General features: G+C 36.6%; 1 protein-coding gene across 1 annotated transcript in view; it reads right to left on the minus strand.

Moving 5' to 3' along the window:
- LOC125227834 (ras-related protein Rab-37) overlaps positions 1–26,111 on the minus strand; it is a 181,466-nt gene extending 155,355 nt beyond the window's left edge. Inside the window, exon 1 of the mRNA XM_048132201.1 lies at positions 25,983–26,111. Coding sequence (XP_047988158.1) covers positions 25,983–25,988 — 6 coding nt within the window. The 5' untranslated portion in view covers positions 25,989–26,111. The remainder of the gene's footprint in view (positions 1–25,982) is intronic.
- Positions 26,112–26,691: the final 580 nt, after the last annotated feature.

Consider the following 26,691-nt stretch of genomic DNA (forward strand, 5'->3'; position numbering starts at 1 on the left):
GCAATCGGTAATTGTAAGCGATAATGCGAGAAAGTACTTTTTACCCACCGACAATAGTGCTCAGATACGGAGCTATGTGAGTTCTGTTGTACAATATGTAATTTCCTCAGTGTATATAGAATACATACCTACTCGTACCTACTACCTACGCTGTGGTTGCTGTGTAACATTTGTACAACCACTGCAAGCATTTCTTTTTTAAAAACAATAGTAATATGAGTAATTGAAAAAAAACGCAGACAAACGTCTGCATAGAAACCTACGGATCCAAATGAAAATTTTATTATTTGTATATGTTTGAATAAGAATTCTTTTAGTACGCGAGCGAAACCGCGGGCAAAAGCTAATTCTATATAAGATGATATGTACCCTTTTTCTGTAAAAAATATTTCTATTTCTTTACTACTCAAGAACATCACAAATAAACAAAGTCAATTAATGAAATACTTTATTTTAGTAACAGGATTATTTTTTGGAGTTGAGGTTTTTTCCTTTATTGGAGCACTTCTATACATATACCTGTGATGATCATGGCCAATAATACCATTAAGTGCATCGCGGAACAAAAACACCTATAAATTGGTACTGCTCCCCTCTTCTGCTGCCCTAAGGTTTTGAGTAGCGTAACTGCCAGAGTGCCACAGTATTAATATCAATTGAACCATCTTCCATGTTGACTGAATACCATACGAGTTTGTTCGGAAATATTGATTTCAATCATAGCTTCCGTCATCCTTCTGAAACCAAAAACTGCTTTGAGCATTATAATCATCTCAATTGTAAATAGTACAATATGATGGCCAAAAATAACTCATTACCTTATTTGATTTGTTCACTGGTTTATCTTTTTATTCAATTTTAGCTAATCTTGAATTTCACGTAATATTATAAATTAATGCAATATGTTAGTCATAATTTTATTTAAAACTGCAAATATAATTGTGAAAATTCCGTGTGATTTTTGTATAACTTGACAGAAATGTCACGTCAGAATGACTTTGCCTATGGTTTGAGGCCTACTACCGAATACCGAAGTTATCGACATGTGGACATGAGTCTCTTTTACTCTTATCAGTATAAAGTGAAAGAGGAAGAATCCCTCAGTGCGTATGTTTCGAAATTTGCAGTAGACCCTGTATTGACAGATTTCGATAGGTAAATTACATTTACTTATGATTTTAGTTCCATCGCGTAAACACCAGAGGCGTAGCATTCGCCTATAGTTCTTTCTCCGTTTATTGATAAACTTAGAAAGGGATAGAAGCAGCTTCTTTGGCGTGAAGTTAGGCACAATATATTGTAAACAAACGTAAACTCACTTACTTTTTGAGTAAAGTAATACGGCTCTCACTTGGGCAGCCCATGGTAACGGTACTGAACGGTCTGAGAGATTCAGTACAGTCAAGGTATTAAATATACATGCGGACAAAGTATCAAAAACATGTATCCACCACGTAATAATGTACACAAATTAGTACTTACCAACTCCATACTTACATACAATTAATAAGAGATTCATGGTTTCATTTTCCATATTCTGCAGGAACTAGTTTCAATACTTTCAATTCATAATTCTGTCACACAACACGGAATAAACTATCCCTACATGCACTATAATTATTAGGAAATAACGTGACTAGTAGTAGGTACCTACTCTCATTTTCAGCGGCCACACAAATCCAGCAAGCTCCAAGTTATTTAAATGTCTCATTTTTGGAGTTGCAAAACGTAAACAATTTTTTTTGTATAGGACAGACTTGAAAGATTGTGACATTTCATTTCTTTTCTTTTTAAGGAGGACACAAACGAGATCTACAACAAAGACAAAAATATGAAGGAAAAGACTTCAAAAAGACTTGTTCCAGATTTTTTTTATTTGAAAAGCGCTTCTCAACAATTTCTTATTTAAATAATTTAAAATCATATTTAATTTAGAAGAGAAAAACCTCTTTTATAAATAATGTCAGTTTGACACTGACGTGTCAGAGATATGTCCGATGTAGCCATGAGGTAGCATTTTACAAATTTCGAAAGTAATTTGTCCAACTAAAAACTGCAATTGATCGAAATGGATCAATCCGGCGCGAGTTAATTGGATACACCCAGTAATTATAAGCTCATTATTGTAAAACTGTGGTTTGGGCGCATCAGCTCTCATTTTACTCAGTGCATTCTACGAAATAGTTTATTGCATAAGGTACAATCGTTTGCCCCGCTGTACCTTATTTATAATTTCGTGATGAAGTTAAGGTGACCAACGGCCAACGGCGTGTAACTGAACAACAGTGGATTATACAGTAGTACTAAAAGCGAGGAAAAACTGAAGGATAGCGGGATGAATAAGAACTTACAGTCTTACAAGTCTCTTTTCGATCGATTCCAGGTGAGTTTAAACGGTTAATCGATTTATTTCACAGATATATGAAATAGTTGAAAATGGCCTTTTTGGGCTGACGATGTAACATAAACAGTGGATGACGCTAGCCCTAGATAGGGACACTTGGAAAGAGATGAAGGAGGCCTTCACCCAATGAGGGATTCATCAGAAGGAAAGAAGATACAGACAAGAACAAACACAAGACATGGGTACACAAATGCACAAACGCTCTCTATCGCTCTCCCGTATTGGCGCGACAGAGACGCTGCGTGTCGTTGTCATTTTGGCTAGGCCGACAAATTACGCTATTTCAGTATTAAGGCTCAACGCAACCATGCAACAGGTTGTCTTGCGTGAATACTGCCCTTCCCGACGATGTCGCCCATGCATATTTAATCGTAGCGGCAAAAGGCTCTTAGGTATTAAGTAAGCCTACCTTCTGTGAGTAGTACCAAACCAAAGACATATATAATTCCATCTAGACAGATAAAGTCTAAGAAAAAAAACCTACCTCAGTACCTACCATACACAAAAAGATACGGTGGCCTAGATGGCGTTACACTTTTGGGGGACGCTCAGCTAGATTGCGCTAATATTAATATTTGACATTTTAACACATATCAAGCTAAGAATATGGGCCAAATTGTCAAAACTGAGGTTCAAAAGTTTTAGGCCTGTGTCAAGACTCAAGAGATGGCAGTCTATGCACTGTGATTACACATTTTACTTCGACAGTAACTCTCTGTAATACTCGATCCTCTTTGGTAGTACCTATGCTCGTCGCATCTTTCTAGATACATTTGATGTATATTAAATCTAGAGTTACAGGTATCGATAGTCTACGATACCTTCATAATATCAGGTATAGGTAGAGGTACAGCAAGTAGTGACAAAAGATTAAGATGATGTCAATTTAGATATATCGGTATGGTAAATAAACATTTGAGGGCAAATTATATCGTTCTGACAACAAGCGATAGTAAATTTGTAGTAAGTAACATAACAGCAATTACAACCCATACAACCATTTCAGTCGCAAAATCTTCAAATCAGTAACTAACTGTCAAATGTGACATAACGCGTGGTAACGTCGTGCAAACAATGCGACCGTATTGATACAATAACAAAATGTAGTCGTCGTGTGCACTCGTTACGGTAACAAAATGTGTACGAATTTGTGGCTGTCAATGTCACTGTCAGAATGACTTTTAACGACACTTTATTAGTCGACGTTTGCACACATAACGGTAACAACATGTGGACGAATTTGTGGCTGTCATACTGTCAGAACGGTTTCTGACAGTGACATTGACAGAATTTGTACACACATGTGTAGGTCTGATTACCGAACTGCTCCTAAACCACTGTATCCGCAAATGACAATCTGAAATACGAAGGTTTCTCAAACTGTCTTGTGAAGTTGTGGACTGGTTGCTTTGAATCATTTAAATATGAGCGAATTAAATAATAATAAACGACGACGACCATTTAAGCACTCTTCGACATTTTATAGAAATGTGGGAAAGTTAAGAAAAGTGCAGAATGATAATACAAATAGATAAACACTTTATAGTTACTTAATGTATTAAATATATAATTTTTAATTCTTATTGATAAAAATGAAGTGTAATGTTGCTTTACACAATAAAAGTAGGAATCAAATGAAATAGAGTATTTACTGTGATATTAATAGAATTTCTGTTGCGCAATGATATTTTTTTTTCAGTACAGATGCTGCTTTTTTTAACGCAGTAGTGCGAGCAAATCAAGCAATGATTCATTTCTTGTCTGGTCGAAACTCTTAGCTTAGATTTAGGTACTGAAAATCGTCGTACGATACACGTGCGAAAAAGACATTCACAACTCGTGTCGATTTAAAACACTCCCTTCGTTCGTGTATTAATTTATCGCTACTCGTATCGATTTTCCTCTTTTCCGCACTCGTATCTACAAGTATTTTGTTTGGGTTACAAAAAAAAACACATTATTTACTCTACTACGTTTTATTTATGTCTCTTTAACATTACAAATTTGTAGACACTTATTTATACAAAAATTTATTTATTTCTTAATTAATTAATTAAATAATTAATTAATTAATTTATTTATTTATTTATTTCTTTAGTGAGGGCAACTGAGTACGACGGCATATTTAATTGTTTATAAAGTTTGAGGATACCTGGAAAAAATTAATACAAGAAGCCATTTGCATTTGCATTCGAACGGATGGCAAACGCCCCGATGGCCTGACTTTGATCCCGTGGGAGAGGGGGCGGTGTTTGGTGTGGGACGCTACGTGTGTCAACACCTTCGCCGCTTCTCACATTGGGCGCACAACCCGCAGCGCTGGGGCTGCGGCGGAATTCCAGGCGGCGTCAAAACGGCAGAAATATGCGCCCTTGGGCCCGGGGTACATTTTTGTTCCTTTTGCGGTGGAGACGGCGGGCTGCTGGGGCGCGGACGCGAAGCATTTTGTGCGTGACGTGGGCCGTCGACTTAGGTTAAAGGGAGAAGACCCGCGCTCCGAATCGTTTCTGGTGCAAAGGCTGGCCATAGCGATCCAACGGGGTAATGCCGCAAGCATTATGGGCACTTTTGCACCGGAGGCGGTGCGGAGCGGTATTGACTAATTACTGTTTGTAATTATTTTTAGTTAAGGCTTTTTTTTTTGGACATGTATTTCAAATAACTATAAATTGTTAATTGAATCAAGAAGCCATTTTGAAAATATAATAAATATTCACTGCTTTCGGTCACGCGTGTACGCTACGACCATTTTGCGACCGTTTGTCGACCGTTTGGTGACCGTTTGGCGACTGTTTTTTACATGGAATATTACCGTCTTAATCCATATTTTAACAACTTCATTGGTTTTCTAGGCATTATTTTTATTATTTCAGTATAGTATATGCACCGGAGCACTAAAACTTCACCAATCAATATACATAACACGCAAACACCGAGTAGTCAATAATATTATTACTGGTTAAACTGAGGTAAATTGATGGCGCGTTGATAAATTTAGACTTATTTTATGAAATCACTCGAGCAATTTAATTGGCCATGGTAATTAGCCCACATTATATTACAAATGCAAACAATATTTATCTTTAACAAATTCTTACGCCATTACATTTTAATGTCAAATGATTTTATTTCTTTTTTACTTTGACGTCTCTGACAGTCGCCATTTGAAAAGAATGAAATGAACGAATGATTTTGGGAAAGTAGTCGCCAAACGGTAACAATGTGTGCACGCGTAGTGCACACTTCTGTCACTTCTGTGACCATTTGTGCCTGTTACCAATCGTCCCCATTTGGGTCGCCGCGACTAAACGTCGACCGTACTGCGACTAAGTATTGAGACCCGAAGACCTGTGTGTACACAAAATAGGAGGATTTGCGTAGGAACGGCGACCGATTATGGTTATATGGGAAGAGATAAATGTTTTGCATAACTCATTTTTTTGAAAAAAGTAGACATTGTTTTCAAAAATTTTCAATAATGTTCAATTTTCAGTTTATATTTTTTGATAATGAGCGCCATCTCTGGAGCATACTCAGAACAAAAGACTCGACCCGAGATGCGTCACATGCTCTCCGCCTAAAGCTACTTTCAGAGATTTCACAGAAACCCGCTTTCAGGCCATTTTCCCTTGTAGTTTAGCGGTTTTCTCACAGATGTCGCCCTTTTCGGTAGTTTTACGAGCAACTCTTAGTTTATGCCTACGCGGTATGTTGTGGCGCTACAAATAGAACCGGATTTATTATTTAAAAGCAAGCTAGCCCAGTGTGGTCTACTATGTCACTATGCACATATTTTAGGTTGCTGAAATCTAGAGCAGTAGGTAAATCTTCTCTTTCTTTAAATTTTAATTTGGTTATTAATTTTTTGGATTTTAAACTACCTGCGTCATAAAAAGGCGTTTTTAATAATGGATTTTATAATGTTCACTTTATGGTATATGTTAAAATATTCAAAGCTCTAAACTCAATTAAACTGAAACTTTGTTCATTAGAAGTTCGATTTCTTGGTAACTTCAGTGACGCCAAAGACACACAAAACTGACGGTCAAAAAGTTGATTCACTCATCAAAATTAAAAGGCAGGCAATAATTAAGATCGAAAACTTAAAGTATGAGATTTAACATACATAATTATCATAATCTCAAGAAATAATACCATGGGAACGGATTATAGGTATTGGGACCGTGCGCGACGACAACGCCACGTGACAGTGACAATATTGTAACCGCTGCCAAGCGAGAAGTAAGTAAACATTGTGAAAAAATTAATGAAATCTTGTGCTATTTTACTACATTAGACAATTTTGGACGATGGTGGTTACAACATTATCGCCAATAACATTAAAATCGTTTTTTTTTTTCAGTGAGAAATTAACAAACTGGTGACTAAAACGGGGTTTCGTGCCATCGCTTCGAAATCATTTTCCAACCTGAGACGATGAATAAAGGCAATAAATTGGTGCTAGCTGGGCATTTTCTACAGATTGAAGACATTATTCCACCATTTGTACCTATGTGCAATAAAGTATAAATAAATCATTGGCTTTTGAAATAGTTGATCAGTTCACTGCTATCCTGTCATTTTCATAGGCTAACTGTAGGTATTATAAATATCATTGCAGGTTACAGGGTTTATTGTAAAATAAAAACAAACTACCTATAATAACGTTTAATAATAATATACATTACAAAAACTTGTTTCATTTACTTGAAAATATTGGAGGTTTACCAGATATCACATCAAATAAAATCATGAAAGCGATGAAATAAGTTCTCAGGAATTTTATTTAAAATGTGATAAGCCTTCATTGGATGGACTGCTTCTGCTTCTATTGTTCTCGTGCTCTTTCTTCCCATTGAAACCTCGATATTTACGCATTTTCGTCAATCCGTTTCGATTTGTAAACAGGAGCACAGATGAGGAAACAAATAAAATGATTTTTGAACATGACTGGGATTGGCTTCCACGTCGGCTTTTCTACCTCCAATAAAATTTGCACTATAAATTCACCGTAAATTCAATTCAATACTTGTATCAAATGATTACGCACTTTAAGTAAAACTTCAGAGATTGGACGACACTTCTTCTTACGGCAACTATTCACTTAAACGGTGGTTTCGTTTTCACCACGGTCTTGGAAATAGCTAGAATTTAGTTGCTACTTTTCTTGGAGTTATTACAATTCGCCATAACAAATTTTACTGGGCCCGTATTAAATTTATCTCAAAAACGACATGAAAATGTTTACTGCAATATGGATTTGACAGCGCAAGTCAGCGACTAAGATGTCAATTTTGGCCGTAGTGAGCGCTGTGATCGTTTTAGCTACCCCCTCCACCCGCTTTGCACCCTGCCAATATCGCGTACCTATAATGAATTTATAATTTGTACAGGAAGCTGCAAAATTGCATGGAGAAATTATTATATTTTTTTTTTTAGAACACAAACAGTCGTAATATACATCATACATAGGTGTAGTACATAGTGTATCTAGTGTACCTACAGAAACTGAAAGTAATACAAATAGACCTGGAGGTTCATAAAATACATAGGAAGTTAACCTAAACAGTAGGTAGTTATAAAAACAGCGTAGTAGTATAATAAATACAACGTAGTTCAAAAATTAATGCAACACGTAAGTACCTATTACGATTCAAGAAACATCGATAAATACAGACATCCAAAAACATTGTTTACTATAATAAAGTTAATTAAAAAGTTTACGTCTCACTTGCAATTTTAAACTAGATAATGAATTATTAAAGGGATATCAATATCGAATAGAAATTTATTATAGAAACTGGGAACTCGTCTGAAAAAAGAATGTTTAGCATAGTTCTTACGAGAAAAACTAACATGGAATAAAGGTCTAGGCCGTAAGGGGAGACGCGGACAACCAAAGTTCACTAGCTTTAGAAGATCAGGACTATTCGCACCTTTAAGAATTTTAAACAAAAACATTACATCTAAGTAATTCCTGCGATTGGATAAAGACGGGACACAAAAATATTTAGCGGCTAATGCGGAATTTTCAAAATAATTACCTGTTCTGCAGGTAAGGGATTTAAAGAAAATATTTTGTATCCTCTCCAAACGGTCAATGTGAACTTGGTACTGGGGAGACCATACTATATACTACCAAATTATGAATGAATTCATTGATAAATTCGCCATGTCCTTTTGCAGCTGATAGTACACCCCGACTTAATTTTTGTAAAGCTATGTAAAGCATTCGACCGTACTATAAAATCATTATAAGCGATATAAACCGATTCCACAGTTTTATGAAAATGAAATATTTATTTTTCAAGTAGGCATATTACAATGCGCATATGAACGTCAAATAAAGCTACGCCGGCTCTAACCCTACGCCTCAGCCTCGAGAAGATTTCAGTCCCCCTCAGTTGGGAGGGGGGTATCCACTATATGGGACCGGCAAGAAACTCGGCGGGCCACTTCTTTTCAAAACATTACATCTTATAATTAACATGCATTATTTAAATAACAAGATAAAATTTAACATGCAAAAATATTCATCAAAAAAATATTATTTCATTTGTATCTATCGCGCTAACCTAAGACAATTTATAGAATAGCGAACAAGTGCACATAGCGAATAACAACACCTGGTGCCGTAGCCGAATGGCATTTCTGCGACGCGAAACGAAAACGAAACGCCGCGAAAGGTAGTCTGGCTCTGACGCGCCAATACGCAAAAGCGATAGAAATAAATATCTACGAGCGTTTCGTTTCGTGAGCGTTTCGTGAGCGTTTGTGCCATTTTGCTACGTACCCAGGTGCCGTAGCCGAATGGCATTTCTACGACGCGAAACGAAAACGAAACGCCGCGAAAGGTAGTCTGGCTCTGTCGCGCCAATACGCACGAGCGATTGAGATAGATATCTACGAGCGTTTCGTTTCGTGAGCGTTTGTGCCATTCGGCTATGTACCCTGTAAAAGTTCTGCAAAGCCACAGGATCTAAAATGACTGTTTTACGGCCGCCTATTTGTTTTGTACCCGAATCCAAACGAGCTTTTGTATTTTATTTCACACATTACGCGCGAATGTGTTGCGGGAATAGAAAATCCAATAGGATTTATACACCGTGTTTTTTTTTGTTTTCCGTTAAATTCGACATGTCGTTAGTTTCGTTATGAGGAACCAACCTGTATATCATCACTTTATCTTAAATTTCGTAAAAAAATTTTTCCATCGTTTTCATACATAATAATAATTCATTTATTATGTATGAATTATTTATTTTTAATTAGTGTGAGAGACCTCTGACGCTAGGCCGGTAAAACGCTAAGTTGAAGAAGAAGAAGTCTGAGAGACCCTTAAGAATAATATTCAAGTATTTCTTAAAGGTTTTATGTCCACTAATATTATAAATGGGAAAGTGTGTTGTGTGTGTCTGTTTGTTTGTCCGTCTTTCACGGCAAAACGGAGCGACGAATTGACGTGATTTTTTAAGTGGAGATAGTTGAAGGGATGGAAAGTGACATAGGCCATATTTTGTCTCTTTCTGACTCGAGCAAAGCCGCGGGCAAAAGCTGTCCTATATAAATCATCTTTGATACATAGGTACCTACCTAAATTACAAGTTTGATTTGAGAAATATTCTTGGCATTGTAAATGAGTACAAAAATTTTAACAGGACGATGTGATGAGGATAAAAAAATACATTATTCAAATATCCAAGCAACCATCATTTTATTTTCCCGTCAATTTCTCCTTTTATTGCCGAAATATATTTACATTTTCTTCACGCAAAAGGTGAAATGTCACCGAGTTTATCACGAACACGTCCTAATAGATTCCCTCTCGGCGATAGAATTGGGTCAATGTCGACATTCAACTGGTAATACCCCCGCCCCGTCTCCCCTTGTCACAGCAAAACCACGGTAACTGTGCAGTCATACACAATATTAAACCATTCATGGAAGGCATATTTTAGCTTAGCTTTTGGTAAAATGCTTTGGTAAAACGGTTGGTACGTGATTGGGACTTATTTGTCGATGTGTAAGTCCAATTAGTGGTCGTATCGACATCTGGAGAACGTGTGTTGAAGAACAATTATTCGTAGTTACATACCTTTTGATTTCCTTGTATTTATTACCATTTGATTGACATTTTTCGTCTTAGTAAGCACCAATTTTTTCTACCCTCTAATTCGTTTTAGTATTCCAAAACAAAATGAAATACTTATCTAAGTATGTACCTTTAGACCGTATCGGCGTGTCTTGCGTGGGCGACGGTCGCGCGACCGTCGCCGTCGCGTCTCATCGCATCGTCTACTTCCATATCGATAAGGTTTGATTTCGTATGCGTCGCATCACCGTCGCGCGACCATCGCGCGATCGTCGCCCACGCAAGCCACGGCATTAGACTCTCACACATATGAATGACAGTGACATGCCTAGACACTAGCACAAGCGCCGCCTGGCGGGATAAAGTCAGTGTGTCCCTCATTACGATCGAATGTTTTATGATCTCTTTAAAATACTTATAGTGGGTACTTCTAAAACTGAAACAATAGCGAGGGTTTGTTTGAAATTTTAGTAAATAGGTACTTGTCCTTTGTGGTTTCGCTTTGGGATTTAAGGTTTTCGTCATCCATTAAGAAGATTAAATTCACGATCTAGTTTTAAGTTGTTTTGAGTGAAGCCGTTCAATTAATTAACACGACATCTAAAGTTATTGACAATGACAAAAGGGTAAATGGCACTTGTAACATTACATTCGTTTAAATAATATTTATGATGTCTTTCTAAATTAAGGGATATTAAATTATAATAATTATGTATAATATCGTACCCCATAATTTTTACTACTAAAATAGTCAGAAAATCCAAATAGCTTTGGCGGAAAAGGTAACAGACACAAAACCCATTAATTCATTCATAAGTTCATGCCTGTATTCCCAAAGGGGGTAGGCAGAGCACATGAAACTGAACAGGTTTCAGTATTACTCTTTATAATTAAGGGGTTGACAGAAATCAAATGCAACTTGACGTGTTGTCAACCCATCGCCATCGCCTACACCACAATAGAATGGAACTCATATCCCACAGTCGACGTCTACAACACCCACGGGAGGAGAGAAGCTGGTAAACTTCTTAACCCGTTACCATGCGGGAGTACCACAAGCAAGAAACAACAACACAGACAGAATTTATTACGCCTGGCTTGCGTGGGCGACGGTCGCGCGACGGCGATGCGACACATACGAAATCAAACCTTATCGATATGGAAGTATGAGACGCGACGGCGACGGTCGCGCGACCGTCGCCCACGCAAGACACGGCGTTACAAGTACATTTATATTATTATTTGGGATTTGTGTAGACTTGTAAAGGCTCTGATAATTTCTAGTGGGTTGAGCCTATTTCACACCCCGCCGCCTTCATTTCTCACTTTTTCTTCACCATTATTCCACGCTTAGTTACACGCTTTGTCGGTTCGTCTTTGCTATTATAAAAACTGTATTTTTATTATAGGGAGAATTAGCGTCAAAGGATAAAACGAAATTAAAACTAGACTATTAAAAAAAAACAATTTAGTAGAACAATTTAAAATAACTATTCCAAAATTTCAAATGGATAGCATAAGTAGTTCTCGAGATATTTAGAAATGTGACAGAGACAGACAGATGGACAGAGCCGCATCAGGGTTCTCTTTGTAGCTTTTTGGTACGGAACCCTAGAAACATAAAGTACATAGATCATGCTTGATGAATGATGAAAATGTATGAAATTTAAACAAAATAATAAGGACAAAACTCGATTTAAAATTAAAAGATGGCAAGTCACGAGTTTTGTCTTGCTGGAAGCGGAAAATTTTAATTTTTAGGTGAATAAGGAGACTGCGATAAGATATTTATTGTTACTTTTACATAATTTAATCCATACATTACGTATCTTCCCCTTTCTTCCCGTGGGTGTCGTAGAAGGCGACTATGGGATATGGGTTAAATTGTAAAAATAAAAAATAAAAATAAAAATCATTTATTCATGTACTTTGGTACAAAAATAGCAGTTATAAACAGGCCATAAACTATATTAACACAAAAGGCTTCACCATGTCCGTGCCTGAACTAGGGAGATCCTGTATCTCAGGCAGAAAAAATAACTTACAAACTAAAACAGGGAAATTATTTGATAATATCATGTGCATTGCATAGGTATTCAACTAAAAATAAATAAATTACATTACAGATTTATAAATAGAGTAGGTTACCTACTTAAACCTATCATAATTCTAAAAGTACAGCAAAAAAAGAAGGTAAGCCATATGTAATACTTATTGCTTATTTAGCATTTTGATGAGTCAACAGTTGTACTTTATCGCATCAGCGTAAGGATACATAGGTAGGTGATATTGAAAATGTATCTAAATCGCTAATTATAGTTGTATTCATTGATCTGTTATAAATTAAGCTAAAGAATAAATAAAATATAAATATAACCTAGTATATGTATACCTTGTGTGTAAAGTCAAGAAGCGATCTTAGGAGTGGCGTTCAGCAGGCGCCTTCATAATCTATAGAATTTATGTATTTTTATGCTCAGCCTGTTTCTTGGCAGGACATTCAAGGTCACCTGTTTTGTGATTGTGGGGCTCCGCTTTTTTTGAGCACTCGTTGTCCGAGTGCCCCAAGTCGCCGCAATACCCGCACGTGGCCGCAATTGTGGCGTAGGCGAGAGGCTGGCAACCTGTCACTGCAGTGTCACAGTTTCATTTTCTTTCAACCCCTTATTTGCCAAGAGTGGCACTGAGACTTTAGTGGTTTCATGTGTTCTGCCTACCCCTTTATGGGATACAGGCGTGATTGTATGTATGTATGTATGTATGTATTACGTATCTTAGTCGATTTGTAGACAAATAAGCTGTATTTAAAATGATTAAGATAATAAAACATACTACCTTTACAGTGAATCATTTTATACGGTCTATCAATAATCTCGGAAGGTCGTGTCGGACGTCATGCCAATAATTGTTCAATAGCGTCATCGGTGTTAAGCTGACCTGACAGTAAAGCTATGCCGGAGTAAGTATTATACCAAGTAGACTATCTACATCTGTAATTCTGTATTTTGTACCTATTTTGACGACCGGTCTGGCTCAGTCGGTAGTGACCCTGCCTGCTAAGCCACGGTCCTGGGTTCGAATCCCGGTAAGGGCATTTGTTTGTGTGATGAGCACAGATATTTGTTCCTGAGTCATGGATGTTTTCTATGTACATAAGTATGTATTTATCTATTTAAGTATGTTTATCGTCGCCTAGCACCCATAGTACAAGCTTTGCTTAGTTTAGGGCTAAGTTGATCTGTGTAAGGTGTCCCCAATATTTATTTATTTATTTATTTTACAGAAAACTACCTACAAAAAAAAATTATAGGACATTCTTACACAGATTTACTGTCCCACGGTAAGATCAAGGCTTGTGTTGCAGGTACTCAGACAACTATATGTACAATATACAAATAGGTACTTATAATGTAGATACATAGAAAACATTTATGACTCAGGAAGAAATATCTGTGCTCACCACACAAATATAATGCCCTTACCGGGATTCTAACCCTACTTTCTTATCTTCTTTGAAAATTTAATTAAACTACTCGCAAATTATAATTAAGTAAGTCAATCAATATTTAATCTTGACAAAAATTACCTATTTAATTATTTCTCTTGTAATCAAGTTGTCACCATCACCACATTACGTTTGAAATTCGCCCGCAGGAAGTCCCCCGTCTCGTGGTTCCGGAAAATTAAGCGTAAACTTGGATTAATTCCGAAATAAAGTTTTTAATTGAATATGTAAAGGAGGTATTCGCGTCTACGGGATTTATTCACAGAATGGATTACCTACTGTATACCAAAATCATGAATATTTGGTCATGTTTCTTGCGTTTTAATAAATACCCCTATCTATAAGCTACGGCAATGTTAAATAAAATAAATAAATAAATAAATGTTATAGTATATTCTTACACAGATTGACTGAGGCCCACGGTAAGCTCAAGAAGGCTTGTGTTGTAGGTACCCAGACAACGATATACACCGTGTTTCACTTAACACTAAAAACCTGAAAACAGTTTGTTCAGAATCGAGAGTAGAATCGATTGAGCTATATCTTGATGGGGGTAATATTTTTATTTAAATTAGTGTTATTAATTATTTTTTACGTGCCCATTCTATTGTACTCGTAATACAACATTGTGTATATCGCATTGCTAAAGGTTGTTTACCTTTTTTCAGTATTTAGGGGTATTAATACTGGCCGGTTACTTGGACGATTATTTTTTCCGCTACTAGTTTGACGTTGTTTGTCAGTTTAATCTTAATGTTTATCATAAGTCATAACAAATTAAACTCGTACCTAATTACAACCTTGTCATTTTGAATATTGAGTTTATTTGCTTACTGCGATTACCTGTCCAATTTGAAGTTTACTGTGACAAAGCTTTAAAGTGTTTTACAGTGACATCTTAGCTGTCTATTGGTAAACCTTATGTCGTTGCAGTAACGTACACAAATAAATAGTGTTATGGTTTATGATGGTAGTTAGCAATTATTTTATTGAGTGTAGAGCTAAAAGTCAAGTAGAGCTGTACAAAAAATTAAAAATTCAATTAAAAAAAAAGTAACGATCAGATTAAAAGATGAATACTCTAGATGAGTTTAAAAAAATAAAAATCTGTTGGGGTGTCTGAGGTTTTGAGTGATACCGGAAACACCGTGTATAAGGTCCTAATTTATTATTTGCAGATATTTTAACACATGATACTTTACATTAAAATAATTAACTTTAAATATAAATTAAGAAATCTTTTCATGTAACTTTTTTGATATCATTTTCCTAACAAAAAAATTAATTATAATTTCGTCTAAAAAAAATCACATGTGCATTATCACATGTCACAATAACACTATCTGTCATGTCAACAATTGTTTGTTGTAAATGTCGTAAAGGTTCGGCGGGAAAACTGCACATGTCATTGAAGTGGCCAGTTACAGTTAAGTGGTACGTAAAAGAGGTACTAGAATCTGTTCAATGAGTTTTCATTTAATAATCACATAAACAGGGTGTTTTTACGTAGCAAATTTGTTTTTCCGTTTTCTCCAAAAAAACATCGTAAAAGCGTCTAATGTGAAACATGTTTCACGGTCTAATATACTCCAGAGACCGAGTACTATCAGCTGTAAAAATATCTGCATCTAATAAATTAGGACCTTATATATGATATATCTTATACTTTTAAACGAGCAATTCTTGTATATTTAATAATAATAATAATAAAGGCGTAGGGATGTGACGACCCCATCGCCCATTGGTTTTACCAGTGCAATCAGTCAACGCAGGGCAGCTTGTGGCGAGCTGTTGGGGAACAGCGACCCCACGTACCCGAGTGCTCCTGGGGAGTTCTGTTACCCGTAAGGCGGGTGGGTGTGACAGTACTCTCTACCTCTGGCTTGCCTTGGCTGGCCGTCCAGAGTGGAGTCGTTAGGGCTATATGCCCCAGGGGTGGAAGTGAAAATTTGCATAAGACGCGAGTTGGTGCAGTGGCTTAACAGCCACTGGGCAGAAAGCGGTGTACACCTCTCAACACCCTTGAGTTCTCACACCGGTGTTGCCCTTGAGCCATCTTGGATGTCGCTTTTTGTGGGGGCCCATCTTGTGGGGACGAGTCACCGTCTGCCGGAAATAAAATTGGATACCGTTTTATTAGGCAGGCGTCCGGTTTTTTATCCATAGCCCAGTATTTAGTCCATCACTTTCATCAAAATAGACCAGTTCATTTTAGATTCCATTAACTCTCAAATAGTCCTTACACCCTGGCGGGTGTTGCCTCTGCGTGTGTCCCATGATACGGGCAAGGGCAACATCCGCTCGGTGTACCCCTTACATTTCATTAAAGTGTCGAAAGGGCCTCTACGTGTTGGCTTCGGCCCCGCGCACGCCTCCCAAAGGTCCGGAATACCATTGTTCCGTGATGGGAAAGACATACAAATAATAATAATAAAATACTTTATTGCACACTACAGAAGAAAAAGAAACATAATTCAGAACAGATACAACGTGGTAGGTAACAACAGGCAGTCTTATCGCTAAACAGCGGTCTCTTACAGACAACCTTCAGATAGTCGAGTGGCGATCGGAATAAAATTTACGGGTGGTGCAAAGAAGAACAGAATTTATTTATTATATACCGACGATATCGGAAATCGCTCGAACGATTTCGTTGAAGTTTGTTGTGGGGATTTTCGGGGGTGAAAAATCGATCTAGCGTTTAGCCTTAGATCCCGGAAAACGCGAATATTCGAGTTTTCATGAGTTTTTATTTCGCGTTAGTAAACGTAAAATATGGTAGTTAATTTTGCCGCGCGCGCATCGATTCCGCTTAGCTCAGTCGTACGAGGTCGGTCTAATGTTCGCAGATAGATCGCAGGTGTCAGGGTTTCGAATCCCGGCCAGAAATTAAGTTTTTGTTTTTTTTTGTTTTTGTATTTATAAGTTTTTTTTTATAATAAAATAGAACCGAGCGATGCTCGGTCGCCCAGATATTAAATACTTATATACATAGAAAACACCCATGACTCAGGAACAAATATCTATGCTCATCACACAAATAAATGCCCCTTTCTTTGCCCTTTTGCCCTTAAATGTTATAAAAACATCCGAGTTTTTGCACGTCAAAAACCAGATGGTGAGCGGCAATCGCAGGCTACGGATTCCTGCAAGTTTCTTTATCTTAAAACCTTTAAAAAAGATAAATATGTACTAACACACTGCACGATCACTGTAGGGCCTACCACAGACAGACCTGGCCCCGTAGCCGAATGGCATTTCTACGGCGCGAAACGAAAACGAAACGCCGCGAAAGGTAGTCTGGCTCTGTCTCGCCAATACGCAAGAGCGATAGAGATAGATATCTACGAGCGTTTCGTTTCGTGAGCGTTTGTGCATTCGGCTACGCACACTGTAGGATCGGGATCGCGATGGCCCGAAACCGCGAGTATTTACTACTATTTTTATATTTATTTTCAATTACTGTTAATTTATTTATTATGTAAATAATTTATATTAATCTATGGAATGTATTTACGGAAACAAATCAATTTCATTCCATTCTAATTTTTCATACTTATACGAGCCCCAATGCAAATGATATCGTCTAGTATGAAAAAAATATTATGTCCTAACTTCGACCTCAAAATTCAGGATGAATTAGATTATTAGTAGAACATGTAACATAAAAACAAGAGAGCTTATAATGCATATTTTATTTATTCAAAACATAAATTAACAATTTTCCTCACTAGTAAACAAAAAAACATAATTTCACCAAATGTAACACTCGCAAAAATGTTCGTCTTCAGCGTAGCCGATGCAGAAAAGAACAACTACCACTTGGTGGCGTCACCTTTTGCATCTAAAACGGCCTTAATTCTGAGCGGCATTGTATCTACCAACTGTCTATACTCCTCAGGGGTTATTCCATTCCAGACACCCACAAGTTTCTCCTTAAAATCAGCTTTGGATTTAGAAGGATCTTTTCGCAACTTTTTCTTCATTTACCACTACAAAGTTTTTATGGGAGACAAGTCTGGACTGCTGGATGGCCATGATATGGTAGGAATTTGTTTTTGTTTCAGCCACTCCATCGTTGTCTTGCCAGTATGACATAAGGCACCATCTTGTTGAAAAGTAAATCCATTTATATACTTAAACTTTCTTATAGACGGTAGTGAACTCTATTCCAAGATGCTTTTGTATTTCTCTGCATTGACTTTCTGTACTTTTGTGCAAATTTCAACCTGTTAGTTTTCTGCTTTTGAGTAAGTAATGGTTTCTGTTTAGCGGTGTGAAAACCGAAGCCCATTATTTTCATTACTGTCTTTCAGGTATCGACTGAAATGTTTATTTTGATCGCGTCATGCCATAGTTAGATAAGTTCTCCTGCTCTTGCATGACGATTTTTCCTGATGATGCTCCTCAAAATCCTGTTTTCTCTTTGGCAGTTATTCTTCGACGGCCAGATTTATTTAAACTGGAGACGGCTCCGTGTTTTAGTTGATGCTGGATGATTGTATGCGCCGTAGATCTTGGCAAAAAAAGGTCTTTGGATATTTTGGAACGTAGATTTGCCGCTATTGTTACTGGAAATTATAATTTTCCTCACTGATTCAGGCACCGACTTACCTCTTGCTATTTTGGTATAAAAATGTTGTAGAATAATTATATTTTTTACAGAATTTACCTTTTTATGTAGCCGTTTATCATATCAGTCGACTTATAATATTATTAATTCAATTTAAAATATTATTGTATAATATAAATCTTACTAAACTATTTTTATTTAAAATAGACGACCTATTATGCCTCAAATATGAACTAGGCGTATTTTTTTGCTTTAGATATGTTATTTTTATGATATGATTATATTAAAACATATAACATTAGGGCATTTTGTACGGCGCAAGATTAAACTAGTTCTAATGGCTTAGTGTGTCGTGTATTCCATTTATCATCAAAGTCAATCTGGGTTTAAACACCAGTTTCGGAAATAAATATCGCACGTTGAAATGTGACTAGACGATATCATTTGCATTGGGGCTCGTATGTAAAAACTTAAACTACTTTTTCTTTTTTTTTAATAATAATATTAAATAAATAAATATTATAATAGATTATTAAACTTGATTATACTTCGATAAAAGTGGTAATTTGCAAAATGACATTATTGTGACGGATCCCGAACAAAATTGAAGATTCTTTCATCGGAAAAATAGTTTCCGGAGACAAAGTCGACAATTTTTCTGTATAGGCCACAGAGCGAAAGTAGTGACGGAATTACATTTATTTGTTAAAATGTCTCCTCAATTTTATCAGAATTTACTATTTTAGAGTATTGTTGTCAGAGTGATATCAATTTTATTTATTTTTTAATGTACACATAAGATGTACAGTCAACCAATTGGAACCCTTGTAGTTCTACAGTGGCCTAGGATTCCAATTGGTTGACTGTACATGCGAACTTTCATAACTACTAGTTAAAAACTATGAAATTTATTTAAGAGACGAGATGACTTTCGATAGAGACATGGAGGAAAACAACATGCTGCGACCCCACGTAAATCGGATAAGGAAAAGCGAATAATGCTGATTTCTTGCCGTACATTTTCATCTCACAATATACATTAAGAAACGTTAAATATTGGCAGCAACTTCATCTGGCTTTAAGATTTATTTCTATCACAAAGAGCCCTTGAGATTTCCCGTCAGGTTCTTAAGTATAGGCACGGAAATGAAGTATTGTCTCCGAGATTTTCTTTTCACTTAATTTTAAAGAGATGAGAAAAATGGTAATAAAAAGGTAACCTTTACAAAACATCATTGTGAGATACAGACATAATCGAATTAAAAACCTTTAATACTTGAATTTGTAGGTATGTGTCTTTTGGTTTGTCGGTTTCCATTAAGGCAAGATTTACTTGTATCTGACTTATATGAATAAACTGACAAAGCGGCTTTATAGCAATCGACAAAAAAATGGGACGTTTTCCCGTGCACACTCACAAATATGTATCCACCACATCCTTTTGTGCGCTACCTATATAAAAACTCAGAACATTTTAAATTTATGAGTGACTTCATAATCTTCGCAATTTCGTAATGTATTTTATTTGTGTAAGTATTTTTGTAGTATGTAGCGCCTGGCTTAGGACCGCGTGCGTCGGGCTTCGCCCGACACTGTAAGTTTGAAGGCGCCTACGGCGCCCGGCTTAGTACCGCGTGCGTCGGGCGTTGCTCGACAATTTATTTAAGTTAGAGGGCACCGGAGGCGCCCGGCTTAGTACCGCGTGCGTCGGGCTTCGCCCGACATTTAAGTTTGAGGCGTGCGCCTTTAAGTTAGAGGGGGGCGCCTAGCGTAGACCCGCGTGAATCGGCCTTCGCCCGACACTTTAAGTTTGAGGGCGCCTTCGGCGCCCGGCTTAGGACCGCGCGCGTAGTTTGTTGTATGTAGTTTATTTACTTGTGCACAGTACTATGGTTTATTGATGACCTTTATTGTAATTACTTCTGTAAGTTTGTCTATGTTACCGATTTTAACGTTCCTCTCATCTAATCTAAGGTTAGCTGGAAGAGATCATAGGGATAAGTTCGCCTTTGTACCTCTGTTCTTGTAAACTGTATACAAATCTGCTGTACACAATAAAGTGATTACTATTAGGCAAGTCAGTACTAATATATTTGATAGAGGGATGCATAGCCGAATGATTTGTCTAGTGGGGCAAAACTGAGCTATTATATCTATATGTCTGTCAAATATAATTATATTACCTACAATTCAAGCTATACTGCTGGCCGCTTCAAATTGATACCGTAGTCAGTATCGTCATGCAAAGGTACCCAATACAATTTCATTAACCGTTTTCAATCTACCTGCTTCGCCAAGTGCTTCGCCACAGTTAATAGATGGATGGTGAAATAGAATACTCTTTATTGGCACACGTCAGCAAAAGATACAGAAAAAAGATACAGTGGAGACAAAACAAATCATTATAAATAGAGGCAGACAACAAGCGGTCTTAATGTGGGGTAACTACCAGCAACGGCTGGTCCATACAAGCCGATTCCCACCGGCTTGCCTAAAATTGATTACTAGTAAAGTACATAATGTTAAGGTAGGTTTTTTTGCTTAGTGTTGTTTAGCAGAAATTTTCACCAGCCGCCACTGGTAGGTACCTACTCGTACTTTTAAAATTCATTTCATTTATACAAAGAATGAATTTGGGTTATAAATATGTAGTTCTAACTGCGCGCTTAAGTACGAAGCAGTAGCTAATCATAATTATGAAATTAAAATTTATTCTGTCTGCCGATGATTTAGGTATTTTCCAGCTTTCCTTGTGAGAGATTTTGGATTTTTTTGAGGGACACTTTATTCCGCTAATTGCTGTAGACGAAAGCCCTCTTCTGAAATGCTTGAGATATGGTACTGTAAGAGAGTCGGCCTATCAGTGGAGAGCATCCAAACATTTAAACAACGCTTTGAATCAATATTTTTTTATATTTTAGGAGCTAAGTACAACCGTTCACTCTCAATCGCTGCTTCTATATGAATGCCCCATTGAAGTGTCTGTTTTCCTTGACGTTCTTATACTGTTCCAATTTTAAATCAGGGACTGCCAGTCAGCGACCATGACTGCTGTAAAAGGTTTCATTCTAAATGCGAAACCTCTTACATATCCCTCCCCCTTATGTTAGAAGCAGCCATTGTTCACAATACTACACCCTATCCTATCCTATTCTACCCTAACTACCGGTTGGCCCTACCTAAGCCAGGCCCCCCTACACACAAAAAAATCTCCTAACACCCAATAGTGACAGCCTCATTCAAGGTAGCCAACATCTAACGCTCTTTGCGTGGTTGCCTAGTCCACGGTTGAGACCGCCATAATTTGGATAGTTGGACTATAGCCAAGGTCCTCGCAAATTAGTCAGATATGGACTATGGTTAGGAAAACCAATGGCAAAAACCTAACCCCTGCCCATCGACTAAACCCTTTTATTTTGAACTTTCTGACAGCTAATTGTCTGTGGCCATGACTAGATGACATTGACATGACAGCTGTTAGCAAATTCACCTAACTTCAAGTAAAAAAACAAGGCAAAACGTTTATTTCACATGAAAAAACATAATAAATTTTGAAGATGCCGATTCTTGTTGGCGGTGGCGTTGAAGTGGGGGCTTCTCATGGCCGCCAATCTTCCCGCCGCGCCGGTTGCGAAGTGAAGTGGAGCCCGAACGGCTCATGAAGATTGCTACAGCTGTAGTGTGCTGCACGTTGGTGATGACGACGAAGTGGGGGTTGCATATGACCGCCAGCCATCCCGCCACACCGTGAGCAGCTGGATCATCTGGTCATCTAGTCGGCCTTGTCTTGATACATGTAAAAGAAATGTGTATGAACGTTGTTCTTTGTAGTCAGGAAATTATAAGGGTGTTGTGACATTACTCTATAACTTTAAACGATTGTATCTATTTATTAAATATTTACAGTTTGGGGTGTGTTTTATTCTACAGTTTACATATTTTCATATAACTTAACCTTATTGGTAGCTATAGGAAAACATTATGGAATAAATAAGCCTATCAAATAGTTTTTATTCTAATATAAACATTGCATAAATAATATGTATAGTATTCTACATGTTATATATTGCGCCAAAATAATTAGTTCTATGTGGTTATTTACAAATAATTATCCTTTTTAATATTAGGGATAGGCAAATGACATTTTCTGTCACAAGTCGTTTTTCCTTTGAAATAATGTACATTTTAGTTCACAAATCACAATTATTCCCTAAGTTCTACAATATAATGTATAATTAAGAGATTGAAACTAAATTTACATTGCCTATCTAATGTAACCTACATATCTAGGAAGATTTACTGCATATGTGTATGATTAAGTATATAGGTATGATGGAGCTGATGTTCACGCAATTTGCGTCGACGCCCATGGTCACCGAAGAGGAGTCGTAGAGTTTCTTGAACAACACAATCTTGATCGCCCGTTGCTCTGTTGAATGTCTCGCATTCCATTTTTACGTCAATTCTGCACAGCTATATTTTAACTACGGAATGGGTGATAATGAGTATTAGATAATAAGAAATATATCACCCGGAATAGCTCTTCGTATTGGCGACGATGGTCACTTTGTTTTCCTTCTTCTTAAAGCGCGTTTGGCTTATCGCTTGGCATGCGCTTCCTCGCGCTGTGAGGTCGGGGTTCGTTGTCTGAAAACTCTGAAACCGAAACTAGGGGAAACTTTCAGACGTTAGTGCCTCCACCATGTAAGAGAGTCGGCCTATCAGTGGAGAGCATCCAAACATTTAAACAACGCTTTGAATCAATATTTTTTTATATTTTAGGAGCTAAGTACAACCGTTCACTCTCAATCGCTGCTTCTATATGAATGCCCCATTGAAGTGTCTGTTTTCCTTGACGTTCTTATACTGTTCCAATTTTAAATCAGGGACTGCCAGTCAGCGACCATGACTGCTGTAAAAGGTTTCATTCTAAATGCGAAACCTCTTACAGTACTGTCCTTATTAGGTACTGTGGCTCCAGTCAGATGTCAATAATGTGTCATATTGAGGATTTAATATGAAGCAGGCGTCATACTTGAAATACTGTTATATTTGTGCTGTCAGCGCGTCACGGAAAATGTAAGCAAACTTTGTCTGTAATGAGTATAACCGTTTGGGAGCGCTTTTCACTTTCTTCATAAAATTAATGTAATTGACGTTTCGAATAAAGTATTTATTTATTAAAAAATCTTATGGAAGTCACACCTGAACTTTGACGTAAGTACTTGTTACATTTACTTTCAATTTAATTTCCGATGATCGATCAAAATGTTACGCCGCCGTACATGGTTCACAAATCAGAATAAATAGATGTCTGGTTTTCTTTAAATCAACATAATGTTTTGGGTGCCACCTGAAATTGACTTATCTATTGTGAACAAATTGTATTTCACGAGTAAGTATATTAATCCGTAAAATCTACTACCCTTAGGTATAATAAAGAAATGGTAGGTATATGTGGAAAATATAAATTGCCAAAATAACAAGTGGTGCGTGTCTTGTTTCAGAACAGGGTGGCTAGCCGAATGGCACAAACGCTCACGAAACGCTCACGAAACGAAGCGCTAGTAGATATCTATCTCTATCGCGCTTGCGTATTGGCGCGACAGAGCCAGCGGCGTATCGCTTTCGTTTGGCGTCGGAGAAATGCCATTCGGCTACGGGGCCAGGACGAATGGCGGCGCAATCCGAGATGAGTGATAGTTTTCTTTTATTTCCTGACATTCCACTCCATAACCTTTATTTCGAGCAAAGTCGACAGGGTTCGAATAAATTCGTACATATATGTGCTTATACCACTCGTAGCTTCTTATAAAAGACGAATACATACATAGGTACAGTAGTTTCTATGAAAACAGCTAAGCTACTTGCCTTTCAAGTCAAATCAGCTTCTTTTTAAAACTGTCAAAACGAATTTGAACGACTTGCTAATATGGAATTAATATGAAATCGAATTGAGTGACGTCACTGTCAATTCAGTTACTTTATATATTTCTACTTGACTTATTAAAATATAAATTGGATTTAAAAGAAAAATTTTAAAGCATGTTATACAACTATTTGGATACCAAATTCGATAAATTATAGAAAAAAAAATACATAACAGCTTTTGGTAAAAAAAAATACAATAAATTAATTATTCGTATTAGTATCGTAATTTCTTGGAAATGATCTGTATTGAAATATCCCACAGAATAGTATAACGTTTATTCAAATCGCATGAGTAGAAACTTCTAGCAGCTGAAAACTTTCGGAACAACCCTCGTACTCTGCATAACGATCGATATAACTTTTTTTGATATATTTTTAGTCGTAATAACAATCATTTATTATAACGGTTACTGTAAATAAGTGTTATACGAAATAATTATTTTACAAAATAAAAGTGAATATTTTGTTGTTATACCAAATGTTAATTATGTCTAATGAGTGATTATATCCTTCAAATATATACCAAATGTTACTATACCAAAAAAGTTATACCAATCATTACACACCCACTCTATACGAATTATAATATAACGTTTTGATACATGTACATACTTTATACATATGTATAGGTAAGTAGATATTAGCTACCGGTTGTTTATCGCTATATCCGTCTTCAGTGGACCTAAATAAATAATGAGGGACAGTTGACAACAAACATGAAGTTTAATCGACTCTTTGGGTATTATTTACGGATAAAACGAATATACTCGTAGATAATAAATAGGTAATGAAGGACAGATTAGTAACGTGACATTACTCAGGTCGTAATCACGAAGAATTATTTATTAAAAGAGTTTTACTTACTTTATTATGTCTGGATTTCCGGAAAATTTAGGGTTTCATAATGAAATTATTTATTCATCGTTTTAATCCCTAATTCCGTATTGTACGAGTAGCTACGGACGCTTGATTAAATTGTTTATTTATTACATTTTTATTTTAGTGGTTTTAGTATTAAAATCAGTGGTTACGAAACTTTGAATTTTTTTATTAAAGACTAATAAATTTGAAAGCTTTAAAAGCTTACTCACGAAGTATGTCGATTAAATTTAGTTAGTACTTCCCAAAATTTTCCTCAACGCGCATTTGTAAAATTAACATAAGAATAAATTAACAATTTAGATATCAAGTGAAATTAAGTACCTATCTTAAATAAAAATGGAAGTCAATAGATATAAAATGATTTCCACGATACCGATTAGATAAAATATTGCACTGATGCTGTATTAAAAGTTATTGATAATAATAACAAAAACGCTCTCACAAAGATTGGATTAATTAGGTATCTAATAAAAAGTTACCGATATAAAACTCGAGTAAATTAACTTTCCGCGAAAATAATAATTTTTCTCAGACAAATTTCATAACTTGAGTGATCTAAAAATAACTAAGACTAAGTTACAAACAAGTTACTCACGCTCATTTCAGCCACAAGTGAATTTTCATTTACACATTCACTCACGATCGAGACACAAGCACATTAACACTAAAAAAAATCCGCACGCACATCCCCGCACACTAACATTCACAAAAATCACCAATAGACACTAAAAATACACCAAATTAAATTCTAAACACTTAATAATAACAATCAAAGTCGTCAGTAAATCGCTCCGTATTTCATAACATGATCTTTCGGAGACGAATCCTCGAAATTTGAGGTTATCTTACTGATCGGTAAATGTAGGACACATTGCACAGCCAGGCTATAGGGGCGAGAATCGTGCGAGTGCCACCGCTGTGTGTGCCTCAGCGTTGTGGAAACAATTTGGTGGTGTGCTGTAGAGATAGGAGAGGTCAATGTGTAAGGGGTGATGATTTGGCTGTGTGGGTGAGGACACGATTTGAAAGGGGGGACAAGCTTCCAGATTCGTCTGGAGATATTGGTGTAGGTCATGTCCATCGTAAAATGAGAAGCTTTAGTGTCATGTCGATAAATCGTTTAAACTGGAAATAACGTTGGAAGAGAAAAGAGTTTAAAACCGTAGTTATCAAATAAACAAAAGAAGAAAGATACTTGTGCACCAGCTACGCCCCGAAGACGATAATCAAAAACATTGAGAGATAGTTTAAAGCAAAATTAAGAAGGGGGAATAAAAGAGAATACACATTCTGTTTCTTTATGG

Source organism: Leguminivora glycinivorella, chromosome 7 (assembly GCF_023078275.1).
Source record: "Leguminivora glycinivorella isolate SPB_JAAS2020 chromosome 7, LegGlyc_1.1, whole genome shotgun sequence".
In the NCBI taxonomy this organism is placed as follows: domain Eukaryota; kingdom Metazoa; phylum Arthropoda; class Insecta; order Lepidoptera; family Tortricidae; genus Leguminivora; species Leguminivora glycinivorella.